Source organism: Copadichromis virginalis, linkage group LG22 (genome assembly GCF_057382275.1).
Source record: "Copadichromis virginalis isolate Kocher_CV1m ecotype Utaka linkage group LG22, C_Virginalis_male_GT1.1, whole genome shotgun sequence".
Taxonomy (NCBI): domain Eukaryota; kingdom Metazoa; phylum Chordata; class Actinopteri; order Cichliformes; family Cichlidae; genus Copadichromis; species Copadichromis virginalis.
Genome location: NC_140638.1, coordinates 12022766 through 12036254, shown reverse-complemented (window position 1 = coordinate 12036254; position 13489 = coordinate 12022766). Strand labels below are relative to the sequence as shown.

General features: G+C 40.8%; 1 protein-coding gene across 1 annotated transcript; it reads right to left on the bottom strand.

Moving 5' to 3' along the window:
• Window positions 1-104: 104 nt before the first annotated feature.
• Window positions 105-11203, bottom strand: ddah2 (DDAH family member 2, ADMA-independent). Its single transcript, XM_085445667.1, has 6 exons — window positions 10795-11203; window positions 9372-9971; window positions 7503-7691; window positions 5702-5821; window positions 3369-3512; window positions 105-893 (listed from the first exon to the last, which is right to left on the bottom strand). Exons 2-6 carry the CDS (start codon window positions 9669-9671, stop codon window positions 774-776), a joined length of 873 nt encoding a protein of 290 aa, XP_085301793.1. The 5' UTR covers window positions 9672-9971; window positions 10795-11203; the 3' UTR covers window positions 105-773.
• Between the last annotated feature and the right edge of the window lie 2286 nt (window positions 11204-13489).

The window sequence follows — 13489 nt, the reverse complement described above, 5'->3', positions numbered from 1 at the left end:
AATTGGACAAGTAGAAAATAAATGAAAAGACTGGATTTACATTTATTTTAGCCGGATGTACCTAAAGAACTGGCAGTTGAATTACACAGGAATAAAAGTATCACTAAAAGTTAGAAGCTGGATTTTAATATTTCTACACTTGGGACAAATTCATACACTGCAAAGCTAAATCAAATCTGAATCATCACCTAGCAGCTACAGATGGTCTGCAATTTAAAAACAGTTAATACCCAAGTACTGAAATGTGGATATGAAAGCTGTACACTGTAGTAAATGTGGGCACCAAGTCTTAGGTTAGCCAAGAAAACATTTAAAGGGGACTATCACAAGCAGTAATGTTAAGAGACATCAGATTTCTGGAAAGCAGACGTAATGCCCCTTTACTGGATCTAGATTACATCAATTTGGTGAGAAAAGTTAAAAAAATGTTGGGCTGATTGTTGCCTTTGGCTTTTCCTTCACACTTTGGTCTAAAAACGTAATGAACATCTGCATATATACAGAATGAAACTTGCAGTGAAGACTCTTTCCTGTGGGGTTACTGTTTTACTTTGGTGAACTGTGAAAGAGTTGGAACAGTGCAAAACTACAGCTTCATCTAGTGGTTTCATGAGTAGATTTAAGGACATTGTGCAGCGCTGTTTGTTCAGCAGAGGGGGTAGTGGTGCAGTAAATTAGGTGGCTGGTTCTGTCTCAAAATACTGCACATTAGTATCACTACCCCCACCACTGCGAACACCTGCAGATAAATGCTGAGTGGCGTGGGCGTGTTTTCAGAAATATGTATGCTTTCTGTTGACAAGGAGGCAGAGTGAGGACAGAGACGCTCCCAGCTTGGAGGCCTCGCTGCAGGCTGTCGGCAGGAGGGTGTAGTCCTGGAGCTTCTGGAAGGCCTGCAGAGAGAGAGGAAACAGTTCAGTCATTCAGACCTGAGCTAGTTGTTACAGACTACACTGCAGGGAAAACTGAAAGGAAAGGAGGAAGGAAAATTTGCTTCACTGGCTGGAAGTTAGAACACCAGATCTGACTCATGAGTGTCAGCGATTAAGAGTCTACATGACAGTTTTGATGTTTCCCTTTTCTTTAGAGACCAAAACTCTAAAAAAAAAAAATTAAAAAGCAACTTCAATTTTGTTACATTTCTAATGGTAATGTTGATTTATCAAACTCATCTAATGATTTATTGCCACGCTAGCGTTATTTTCCATTTCCCCCCGATGAGTTTCCACGTTGTCTGGATAACATTCACATTTCTTGATGTGATTTGTACAGTGTACAATTCCAGCAGCATGTGACCTGATGCTGCTTACAAATTTACCTGTTACACTTGATGCAAGTGGAACTTTTTTGTAGGCCTGTGCAGAACCAGCACATGCATCTCTCCTGGTCAAGCTGATGGCAGCAGTGACAGCTGATGAACTGACCCCTCAGCCAAGCTGCATGCTCATCTTCAGCTGTGAAAGCAGCCAGGTGCATATACACACTAACAAGTGACATCATTTCAGGACAATATGACTTGGCCCGGTTGCACAGTGTTCTACTGAAAACAATTAGTGATTCCAATAAAACACCAGCCATCACAAAAATGCACAGATGTGCATCTCAGATTAAATTGAAGGTTGTGGGAGTGTTCTTTAAGAATGAAGCTGTTTTTTAATCTGGTGTACAAAGATAATAATCTACAAAGATTGTGTGATCCTATTATAAGATGGTTGTATGGGTGGGTTGGTGGACAATATTGGACATTGTGAAATTTTTTAAATGCAAAATACTGACTTGAGGGCAAACTGCTTGAAGGGAAATCATGCAAAAAACAAGTTATCAGTCTTTAAAGGAATTTGTTGCTTTTTCTTTGTGAAGTTTATCTCATTGTGAAAAATCAAAGTTTCCAAATGTTCAAATTAACTCCTCTAATTGTAAGTTCGGTTTTAAATCTCGCCTGATATAATTTTTAGCAGTGGCGCACACACAGTTTCACAAAATACAATCATTATTTTACTTCTGATTTATTTAATTTGCCTCAATCCTGAAACAAACTACAGAAGTATCTGAAAATGCTGATTTATTCTCACTATGCTGGACTCAGCTTCTGTCCTGCCACCTACTTACATATTTAACGGGTCAGAGACGGCACCGTGAGCGGGATATCGACTTCACTAGTCTCAAAAACATTTCAGCTCTTGGAACCACAAGCACAACTGTGACCTTCAACTGCAATGTAACGAGTAAAGAAATGTGAAAAAAAGAAATCTGTTCACATCCCAGATCTTCTTTAGAGAACCTTTTTTGTCTAATGATCAGTTTAGAGCGAGTCAGTCACATTTAGGTCTGATTTAGGATTAACAGAGGCACTTGACTTCCAGGTGGTGAAGCAGCACAAGACACAGAGGTAACATCTGAATTACAGATGCATTAGGCCTTAAAAGGGATAATCACTAATAACAGACAGATTTATAAATCATAAAAGCACTTAGGTTTAACACACAGGACCAATCACACAAAGGACCGGATGCACACGGTTTATTACAAAAAACAAAACAAACAACACGAGCTGAGCAGATATCAAATTTCTTATAGGAGCCTGATGGTTGATTTTGATGTGTGATACAATGCATCTGTAGATCTTCTATTATATTGTTGATGCAGTGTGGCTTTGATGTTAATGCTGTTGCATTTCTTTTTATATTTAGATAAAACTAATAAAAAGCTTTGATCACACCAAAGAAGAAGCCATGTATTTCTGTGGTGCAGCGCAAACACATGTGAATCTGCAGCAATACTAGTTATAAATATTTGATCTTGGGCGGTAAGTTTACTTCACTCCGTCTTGAAAGAAGCTGAGATTCTCCCACAGACTTATCAGAAACACACAAGCTAATGACTGCTGTTTAAAGGGAACTGGAGCTGATGACCTAGCTTCTTTTATGTGGAGACGGTGGAAAAAAGGAGGGCTAACATCTGAAAACCTGAGTCCAGCTATCATTTGTACTCCTCCCGATGGAAGCTGTTAGCAAATATTTGTGGGTTTATGCAAGCACTCACGCGACCGAGTAAAGCACCGTGAGACCTTAAAGCTCACACTGACAGTATTTAAAGCTGTTGGATGAGCATGCATGCTTATGATTACTGAACATATGATTCAGTGTTTATGTAGCCTAATTAATACAACAAGGAGATAAGAGCCAGAAAAACTGCCAGAGAAGAAGAAAAAAAAAAAAATCTGTCAAACTATAACATAATGAAAATAGCAAATTACAGGAAAACTTATTTATTGCTATTAGCACATACATGAACATGACATTATACTGCAATAATGTGCAGTTTATTTAAAAAAAAAAGAAAAAGAAAAAACCCTCTGTGGTACTCACAGAAACGCTGTCAGGGCATTCGTCTGCTGGTCGGTGCAGCAGGAAGTCCCGTTTGGACAGACCTTTGATGTAAATGCAGTTTGCTGCCAACTCCTCTGGGACGGTGAGCACATCGTAGTGGTGATCAGTCAGCTGTTCCATCATCTGCAGACAAACACGCACATCCAGCATTACACACAGTCGCCGAGCTCCAAGCCAGCACTAATGACATAAACAGATGTGTGCAGTTCAAGTGAGGATGGAGAGATTATATATTTATGACTCATAATGAAAAACAGTATTGACCATAGAGAGATGTTGGGCCCTGCTTAGCACAATGCTTTAAAATCCTTGTCTTAAAAAAGGTTCATTTTAAATGTTGTCATTTCTCTCTTTACATTTCAATAAACTAACTGAAAACCAGCACAAAGGCTTGATCATCACGATGCTTAATACAAAGTCACCAAAAAAATTAACTAAAGAACCCTTTTCATCAAGTCATGTAATCTTCTGGGATATTAATCTAGTCAAAGTAGATGAAGAGTTTGTTAATCAGTTCCAGCTGCTGTTGTTAATGTAATTAACATAAGGTGCACTAGTCAGGCAACAACGAGACAACCCCCCTAAACATGAAGGATGGTCACTCATTTCTTTTCCACTAGTTCTCATCTGGCTAAAGTCAGTGTCACTGAGTTCATGAGGGTGGCATGAGGGCCCAGCATGCTTTACTTGGGCCCTGCCTGGCACTCTGGAGAATGGGCAGGTTCACCCCGAGTACATGTGACAGACATCAAAGGGTCTGGAGAAGATGTGGAGAGCATTCTGCGGCCTGTAACATCATTCAGCATGACTGCTTTCATAGTTGGCCAGGGACTAACAAAAAGGGAGGGATGCACAGACCGGCTGGCAATGGCACTGACTGCCATCAGGTACCAGGATGAAACCCTTGGAAACACTGTCAGACTACGCTGGTGCAATGGGTCCTGGGTTCCTCCTGGTGCACGATAACGCCCAGCCTCATGTAGCGAGAGTGTGCAGAAAGTTCTTGGAGGAGGAAGGAATTGATATCATGCTTGCACTGAGCCTAATCCAACAGGACACCTCTGGGACATTATGTTTGGGCCTGATGCTGCCAGGTTGCACCTCAGACACCAGGAGCTCAGTGATGCCCTAGGAGGAGATCCTCCAGGACACCATCCATTGTTTCATTAGAAAGCTTACCCGACCTTGTCTGGCCATACTAACTACTGAGTACCATTTTGAGTTGGTATGAAATTATTTCAAAATAGACTAGCTAGCCGCATAATTTTTTCACTTTGACTTTATTTTTTTTTGGCATAATTTCATTCCAACACATTACCCAATCCATATCGATCTGGCATGACGCCCCGCAGGTGAGATCTAATGTGCTTTCAAAATGTGACTAATTTTTTTAAGTGGTGCATTTACAATTAAAGTTGAAAATGGCAGCTCTAATTTACATCAACCTCTCAGTGTTTTAGGGACACGAGTCATAACGGCATAAACTGATGTGTCAAGTAATTTTTAGCTGTTTTGGTCATTACTGAGGTCAAATTTATTATTGTTTATTATGATTTCTCACAGACTTCTTCCTTGATTAGGTGGAAAGCCATCCTTATCATGTATAGCATCTTGCAGTGCCGTTCATTGCCCCTTGGATTTCTTTTCAAAGGTGCAGCTGTCGCAGAGGATTGTGGGTCATTGCTGCTACCAATGTGGCTGGATATAGCAATACATCCAGGTGTTTGTAATCACACCATCCTTTGTTTTCTGACTAAACGTAGTGCCAGGATAAGGGATTTCCAGCTACTGAGACTGATCACCCCTCATATACAGCCGCACAAGCTGTTGCTCACAGCCATTTCTGTTCCTTTTAGGCAGAGCCTCCAACTTGTTTGTTATAAGGTCTCCAGCACAGGCACACAGACATGCTAAATGGAAAGCTATGTAGCCTGTGTAAACAAACTGGCATGAATAGATGAATGTGCAGGGTCAGCTGGCAGGCTGTCACACCTGGATTTCTATAACACAGTCAGCAAATGGACAAAAACAAAACTTTAATGATTGAAGTTAAATATTATGCTCACTTCCAGCTCCATATTTTTATTCTGTTGTTGTTGTTGTTGTTATTGTGTGTTCAGAATAATCCCTTTTCATCTAATTTTGGACTTTTAATACGGTCTTGAGTTAATCCAAATAAGCAGGCAAAAATCCTATTTTCATAAAAGCTACAGGGAGTGTTTTCTCCTTGGTATGCGCTTTTCCCTCAATTGCTACAATGCCACAATATTATTAAGGCATTACCCTTTGGGAAACAACACACACATACATACCCGGAGTGTCTTCTTGGCCCCATCACTGTTGCTGAAGATGATGGTGTTTGGGCCTCCCATGGAGCAGATGTTTTTCAGTCGGGCTCCATCACAGACGGGGACAGTCGACACGGCAAAGTCCTGAACACATGTGGGGGTGAACGGTTACCAAGCATACTGGAAACTTCTAGAAGTTTCCAAGCAGGTTTGTTTTGTCATCACAGGTGTAACTAATAACATTAAGATTGGCTTTTCACACATCCCAGTAACTGATGCCTCGACTCCAATCGACTCCTAACTTACTCTCACACTATAAAGTGGTTCCATCTCTGCTCTACACACTGTATATGTAAGGGTGATATTTATGAACGAAAGTTAAATGGAGCCAGAGTGACTCCTCTGAAACACAACACTGATGAAATCATCTCCTGGTTTTCCCCAGTCCCCCAGTCGAACACTTAAACCCTCTCATCCGCTGACACCATTTCACACCACACCCCCACACCCAAGGGAAGAGCGAAGAGCAAATTCAACTCCAAAATATGCAAAATATGTGTGCGTGTCAAACAGAAGTGCATCTATAGTTCTTGAAAAGAGTCAATACTAATGAGCAGCTTGAGCCCAGCCCGAGTGAGCACGCTGTGCTGTGCTGTGCAGCGTTGTGATTATTTGGGCAGTGGAACAACCTCATTCATCAGTGTTTATACACAAGAATTCCCCAAATGCAATTCAGCAAATGGCCACCTGCTCACATTGGCACCTGGGTTTCATATCCGACTGTAATCTTGGCACCGAGGCAATCTTTGTTGTGCAGGCTAAAAATATAAACTCTATATTTTAGTTAGTTGTGTATTGATAATCCTTAGCTGGGCTTTTATGGAGATACACAGACATACAGCGGTCCATACTAAGACACTTTTACTGTAAGGCAAAGATAATAAGATGTAGCAGTTGTATATAAACGCATCAGGATAAAAAAATAAATTAAAAAAAAGGGAGTGAAGAAAACATGCTCAGTGCATCATGAGAATTTCCCCCAGCAGCCTGAGCTATAGCAACATAACCCGAGGATTTGATCTAGGCCTAACTATAAGCTTTATTAACAAAGGAAAGTTTTCATCTTAAAAGTAGAGACAGCGTCTGAATGCCTGTAGGTTTGTGAACCAAAGGCAGAGAGGACTCAACCTTTAAAGTTTCTCTGATGTATGGCTTCCCTCTATATGCATTTTTCCTTTTTATACCTAAAAATCAATCCCACTACGCTATGTGGAAGGATCCCTCAGCTTGAGCTGTAATCATGGATGCACAGGTATTATTTACCTTTAGTGTATAAAAGAGGCATGACACACCTGGATTATCTAATCTCTGGTGAAGACCCTACACTAAAGTCTTCCTTTGCATTTTTAAGTTTCACATACTTTAATTAACTGCTCTTCAGTTTGAGTGAATTAACAAAGAAGCCAGGGCTAAATCCTCCAGTACTGTGCCACACACTGAATTTAATTACAAGTAGCCCTAAATAGAAAAGCTGTCATAAACATTTAAGTTCAAATGACATCAGACATGATAAACTACAGCAGCGGGCTGCAACAAAACACTCGATGGATGATGCAGCTGTGCCACGTGTCAAAATGTGTTGACTGACATCCCTCTTAAAAAGACGACTCTGAGGCAAAAATGTCAGATTCTGTTAAAAGCATGCCGCCCTGACTCCTCAAATCAGAGACAGACATGTGCCTTCACGACAGGCAGCCCCAAACTAGGGAAAGTTTGAAAAAGCTTCCTCCTGCTCACTGTACCCTCTTCCCTCTATAGCCCTTACCCTGAAGGTGTCTGCCAGCACCTCCGCCCCTCTGCGGTTGGTGTGGGAGGAGATGCCGACAAAGAACTCCCTCCCCGTGAAGAGGATGTCGCTGCCCTCCAGCGTGGCACCTACAGAGTCGCCCTGCTCTCCGTCCATCTCCACCACAGTCAGGTTGAGCTCCGACATCACCCTCCTCACCGCCTCCACCTGAGGGAGGAATAAACTAGACTCAGTACGAGAGTTGGAAGAAAGCAGCTCAGGCAGGTGGTCTCCGTGTAACATCATCAGTTCTGTGTTTCACTGGCAATTAATATTTGCAATAAGAAGCTACAATAATTAAAAAAACAAAAAAAAAAAAACAGACTGTCAGCTGAGCATTTTAAAATGTGCTTAAAAACAACAACTGTCTAATAAAAGAACATTTGCGTATAAATCCAGCTGTTGTATAATTTAGTCATTCATTTACATTCTGATTATTTACTGTTCAACTTTAAAGATTTCTTTCAAACAGCTGAGCTGGTTTCCCTCCTCTTGTTAATCCAGGTCTCTCTTCCTGCCATCTTAGAATAAGTGGAACTGAAACTGTTGGAGTAAGCAGTGAAACCGTTGCAAAACCAGATTTCTGAAAAATCATTTAAATAATTCTCGATCAGTTATCTCGGGCTTTTTTTTTTATCATTTGTGGAAGCCACAATTGTAAATAAAAACTACATTTAGATTAACTGTGCAACAGAACAACTCTCTTATCATGTTATGGTGACACATTTTGCAATACGCGCGACACTGCAAAACAACGGGGTTCCAGCAGTAGAACATCTGGGATGTGTTTGAGTGTCTACCAATGAAAAGGTTGTGGGATCGATCCCCGGCTCCTCCAGACCGCTTGCTGAAGCATCCTTGGCCAAGATACTGAACCCCAAGTTGCCTCCAATGCATTCACTCGGGCGCGAGTGTGTGAGAATGTTAGAAAGAGCTTATGCTTAGATAAAAGTGCTGTATTAATGTGTCTGTCTGGGTGAATGAGACTTACAGAAGAAAGTGCATTGAGTGCTCAATGAGTAAAAAGGCGCCATATAAGTAAAAGTCCATTTACAACCAGATAATACATTATAATATCTGGAACTAAAGAAGAAAAATACTTCCAAAAAGGAACTGTGCATTTACTGTCACCCAAAGGGTCTGGGTGTTTATCTATTAATTTATTTTAATTAATCAGCTCTTTGATTTGCTTCCTGGCTTTTGATTCATTTTCTGTCCGAGCCATGTTAAGTTCCACTCTAAGAAACATGTTAAGAAAACATTAGGACATTAAAAAAAAAAAAACTGTAAAATGGTGTCAACACTTATTAACTGGACAGGAACCATTTGAACCGCATCACTGTTGAGAAGTTTCTTTCCCTAAAGCTTTTTCCAGCAAACCTCCAAGTAGTTTAGGAAAACTACAAACTCTCTCTTAACATTTTTCTTAAAGTTGCATTTTTAAGTCAGTCATAAAATAACATTTTGTTTATCAAACAGCCAAAAATAATAGCCGATGAATGGACTCGTAGCCAGGAAAAACCCTGAGATCTAACTACAGAAGTATAACTGGAACTTTGGACACTCCCAATAAGTCTGCCAGCATCTAAAACACCAAAAAGAAAACCAGTATCAATCAACCAATATCACTGTTGCTTAGAAACATTGTTTTCAGGAGTCTAGGGGGGATATGTCTGAAAGGCCAATGATCATAGCAACAAGGAACAACAAAGATCAGTGAGACCATGTTACAAACAGCCCATACTATGTTTGTCAAGTTCATTTTTATACCGTACTCATACAAACCATTACCCAATACTACATAGAAGATTAAGTGCACTCTGAAAGGCTTTTTCTATGCTGCATTACCTCGCTTTGTCTCTGCTCTTTGAAGGGCCTGGTGATGAGCGCCGTGTCTCCCTGGATGACAGCCACATCCTCTATCTTCCAGCTTTCTGGCAGCTCGGGGTCAGGGGGGATCTCGATCAGCTGCAGGCCCACCTTCTGCCTCAACGCTCCAGTCAGGCAACCGAACTGACGCTGAGCTTTGGCCAGGTCCACCGAAACCTCCCCGTTCTCCTGGCTGTCCCCTGCTTTCTTTCCAAAGGTCTCTGGAATGCCCCTCACCACGGCGTGGGTGAAATGGCCATAAGGGCACATGTTTGCCATGGTTTCAATAATGTGGTAGCAAATATTGGGGCTGTGCCAAAAATCTCACTAAGCTGGCTCTGCCAGGAGAGGAACAAGAGGCAATAAAAGGATGTGAACGTTTATGTGTTTCTGGTCTCCTCTCTTGCAGTCTCGGTATTATTAAGACGCTGGAGGAAAAATGCTCTAAACTAAGCTAAGCTTGTGAAGAAGTAGATCCAGGAAGAGAATGGGAAGCATCTTCAGCCTGGTCTTTGCCTCTTCTTTAATTAGGGACTTCACCATCTATTATCCCAAACATGGGAAGCAAATACTACCAGCCTAAGAAAGAAAAAGATGGATACATCAAGGCAAGAACAAACAAAAATATCAATTTCTATAAAACATTAGAGGGTCACATCCCTGCCTACATGCTTTCATTGGCACTGGACTAAAGTGAAATATAGTCCTAAAAATCTGTAATTTATTTACTCTGTAGGGGAATAAAAAAAAAAAAAGTTTATCCCCCATTAAAACATCCAAGGACAGCTGAAATAATACACAGACAAAGAGCACGGCTGAAAGGAGACAAAGGAGCTTTGTTCAAGGTCAGATTATAAGGAATCATTATTCAATAGCCCTCCAATATGCTGCAAAGCCTCTTCATATCTGGCCAGTGGGTTAGATTTGGGACAATTGCCCTTTTATCATCTTCCCTGTAACTGGCAGGAGTCACCCACGGTGAGCTGCACACAGGATGTTTCTTAAATCTGCTTCATAACTTATGCAACAAGTGCTGGGCTTTGATGTTCACTTGACTTTGTTTTAAAAGGCTGTAGCACATGGAGAATATTAATGGATACTTGAACACCGAATATTTACAAACTACATTATAATCACTACTTATATGTTGAATTTTTCTACCTCGTATAGCTTTTGTTTGAGTTTTACCAGCTGTATTAATCAGTACAAACTTCAACCACAAGCAGAACAAAACATCCTGAGGCTGTGGGGCTGCAGGAGTGCACCGCCCCAACAACTCAACTCTCTTCCAAAATACTTTTCATGATGTTCCCCATCTTTCTTAAATCGGCAAAATAACAGCAACACCCTCACCCCGAGTCGCACAAATAACAAACAGAGCTCTACACTTAGGCCTGCTCACCTGTTTTAGGTCCCGGGTATCCGCTTTCGTCGCCGTTTTCCCTCTATTTTAATTTAATTTCCAAAGCAGCCGAGTTCCCGTTACTCTCCAGCTCCTTTCTCTCTGCCGAATGGCTATCGCGTCAAGACGGCGAACGTGAATTGGCATGTTTCCGGTGGCAAATTTCAAAATAAGACAGCATTGGTTTACATGAACTGTGTCGCGTCGTTTGTACCATATTGCAACTGCTATACAAAAAATAGCGCGCGATAAAATAGCGCGCGATAGTGTGTATACACTATGTATACACTGTAACTGAAAAAAATAATAATTTGCCAACGGTCGTGCTCATAGTTTTTAATGCCACCCCCAAGGAACTTCCGGTCTTATTTTCAACCATTGACGCTCACTTCCCCCACCACCTCCCCTCCCCATCCCCCACACGTCCTACCCGGATTCAATCAGCGGTGATTTATCGCATGCGCTGCTGTTCTGGCGCTTGCACTTTTAGTGGCAACTGCACTGCAAAGTTACAACCGTTTTAATTTAATTTACACTGGTTTCGAGTTCGTTAACAAAACAGAATTTAATTTGTGTGAAGTTAATATAAACATATTCTTAATTTGTGAGTACATTTGTGACCGCCGTTACTGTTAACCTACGTAATTGCTACATTTAGAATACTTGTTCAACCTATCTGGTGTTACTAACAAATGCGTAATTTAGACTAGTTTAATATAACATTAGGCGGATGCCTTGTTGAAAAATGCCCAGAAAATTCCTATTTTTGCCACACTGGTGCTCCTACGCATTAAAACAGAATTAAAGTCAGATTTTTCTAGGATTATGGACTCCCCCTTTCCCCCTCTCCCATCCCTGCTGTAATCCTGATGAATTGTTTATGAAGGGTCAGGCTTGTGCTTTATATACAAATATAAATGTGGTCTGTCTGAAAGCGAATCAAAGATTTATATGCTGAATTACTGAGCCATCTTTGTTTTTATCCAAATTTTCTGCTGCAACGAGGAAGACGAGGGAAGCTGCAGGAGCTCGTCTCCAGTGTGTAGAAGAGGCTGAAAATGAGAACCTGGATGTAAACGGCAGAATGAATAGATGTAAAAAAGGGTGGAGGATGGGAGGTAGAGGGCACAGACAGACAGGATTAAAGAACACCATCTGTCCACTGAGATCCTTCAGCCAGGACACACAAAAAAAAAACATCCCCATCAAATGCAGGATTAACACTGTCTGCACAAACATGAATGGACTCAGTTGTGAGTCGCTTTAGGCTTGTATTTTTAAGTTTTACAACATGAATGCTTGCTTATTTGAACAAAAGAAAAGGACCTTTAATCCCATAATACTTTTATTTGGCACTAGTTCTGGGGATTCTTTTGTAGGTTATATGCAAATCATTTAATAAAGACACAAATGGACAGAAACAAAGTCACACCAAACTCCATGCAAAAATCTATTGCTTTAGTAGCAAACATACATGCCTCCAAAATGCATCACAGGTCATAAACTCTCAATGTCATTTATGCCTCAGCAATGCCCATGGATTGTTTCTGCATACAGTATTGCATCCAGACAAAAGTAACTGAAAAAATACAAGAGAAATGAACAAAAACCTCAATATTTCCAGGAAGATTTTTTTTTAAGCTTGTAATTAATCAACTTGTAAAGAGCTTATTCAGTCTGAGCCCACTCGTTTCGCTCCATCACAAGACTTGCTGTCAGCAGACCGTCCTGCTTGCTGCCCTCACGTCTCCCATTAGGCCCTGAAGGATAATTTGTTTAAACAGGCTCGCTGTGGAGCTCACTGACCCGCTGTCTCTGAGTTGCTGGCTTTCTCCCTCTGTTTGTCTGCTGACTCTTTCTGCACCGTGCTGACTTTATCGGTGCTCATCTTTTCTCTACAGCAGCTGCTGTCTCATGCAGTTACACATAATGTCTTTTCTTTTATAAATGGCTCAGATAGAGGCCAGAATTTCTAACTAAACAAAACTGGCACAAGAATTATGGAGCTAGATGACAAAGAGTATTTAACAAAACAAAATCACTAAAAACTTTAAGTTTTCACATTATATTTCTTAAGAAACCCTTTCCCCCCTTTTTATTGCAGTTTTTTTCAAATGTTTTTTTTAGCAGCATGCTCGCAAACCGCGCAATTTATGACACTGCACATAAAAATAGATTACAACTTGACAGGAAAATTAGGCTTTTAAAAAAACCTATTTATACACACAAGTATGGCAAGAAAACAACCAGTTTATAACTAATTATATCCACACAATGGTCCATAAAACTGATTTTGAGCTAACTAAATCAGTCCTGCAGGGTTTTATTGTGGGACCTGCATTAACTGTGAAAAACTTTTCTAAGGTAAGAACTCTCAGACAGCTTCCTTGTGCAATTAAAAGTAGCAGGCAGTTTGCTAATCATCAAATGGACTTGGTAACTGATCATCAGCAACTGTAAGCATCTCTACAAAAAGCTGTTTTGGCAGTTTGCTGGTCTGTTGGTCAGGTGTGTCTTCTGTGTGAACGCGGAAAATTCACCCCAAGGTCAGAAAAAACCCACAAATTTCTACAGAGTCCTGACTGAGGACAGCACAGTTTAGGTTTGCAAAGTTACATCTGAACAAATCAAAAGATTTCTGGATCAATGTCTTTGAATCCAGAGTGGAGATGTTTGGCCATGATGCACAGGGTCA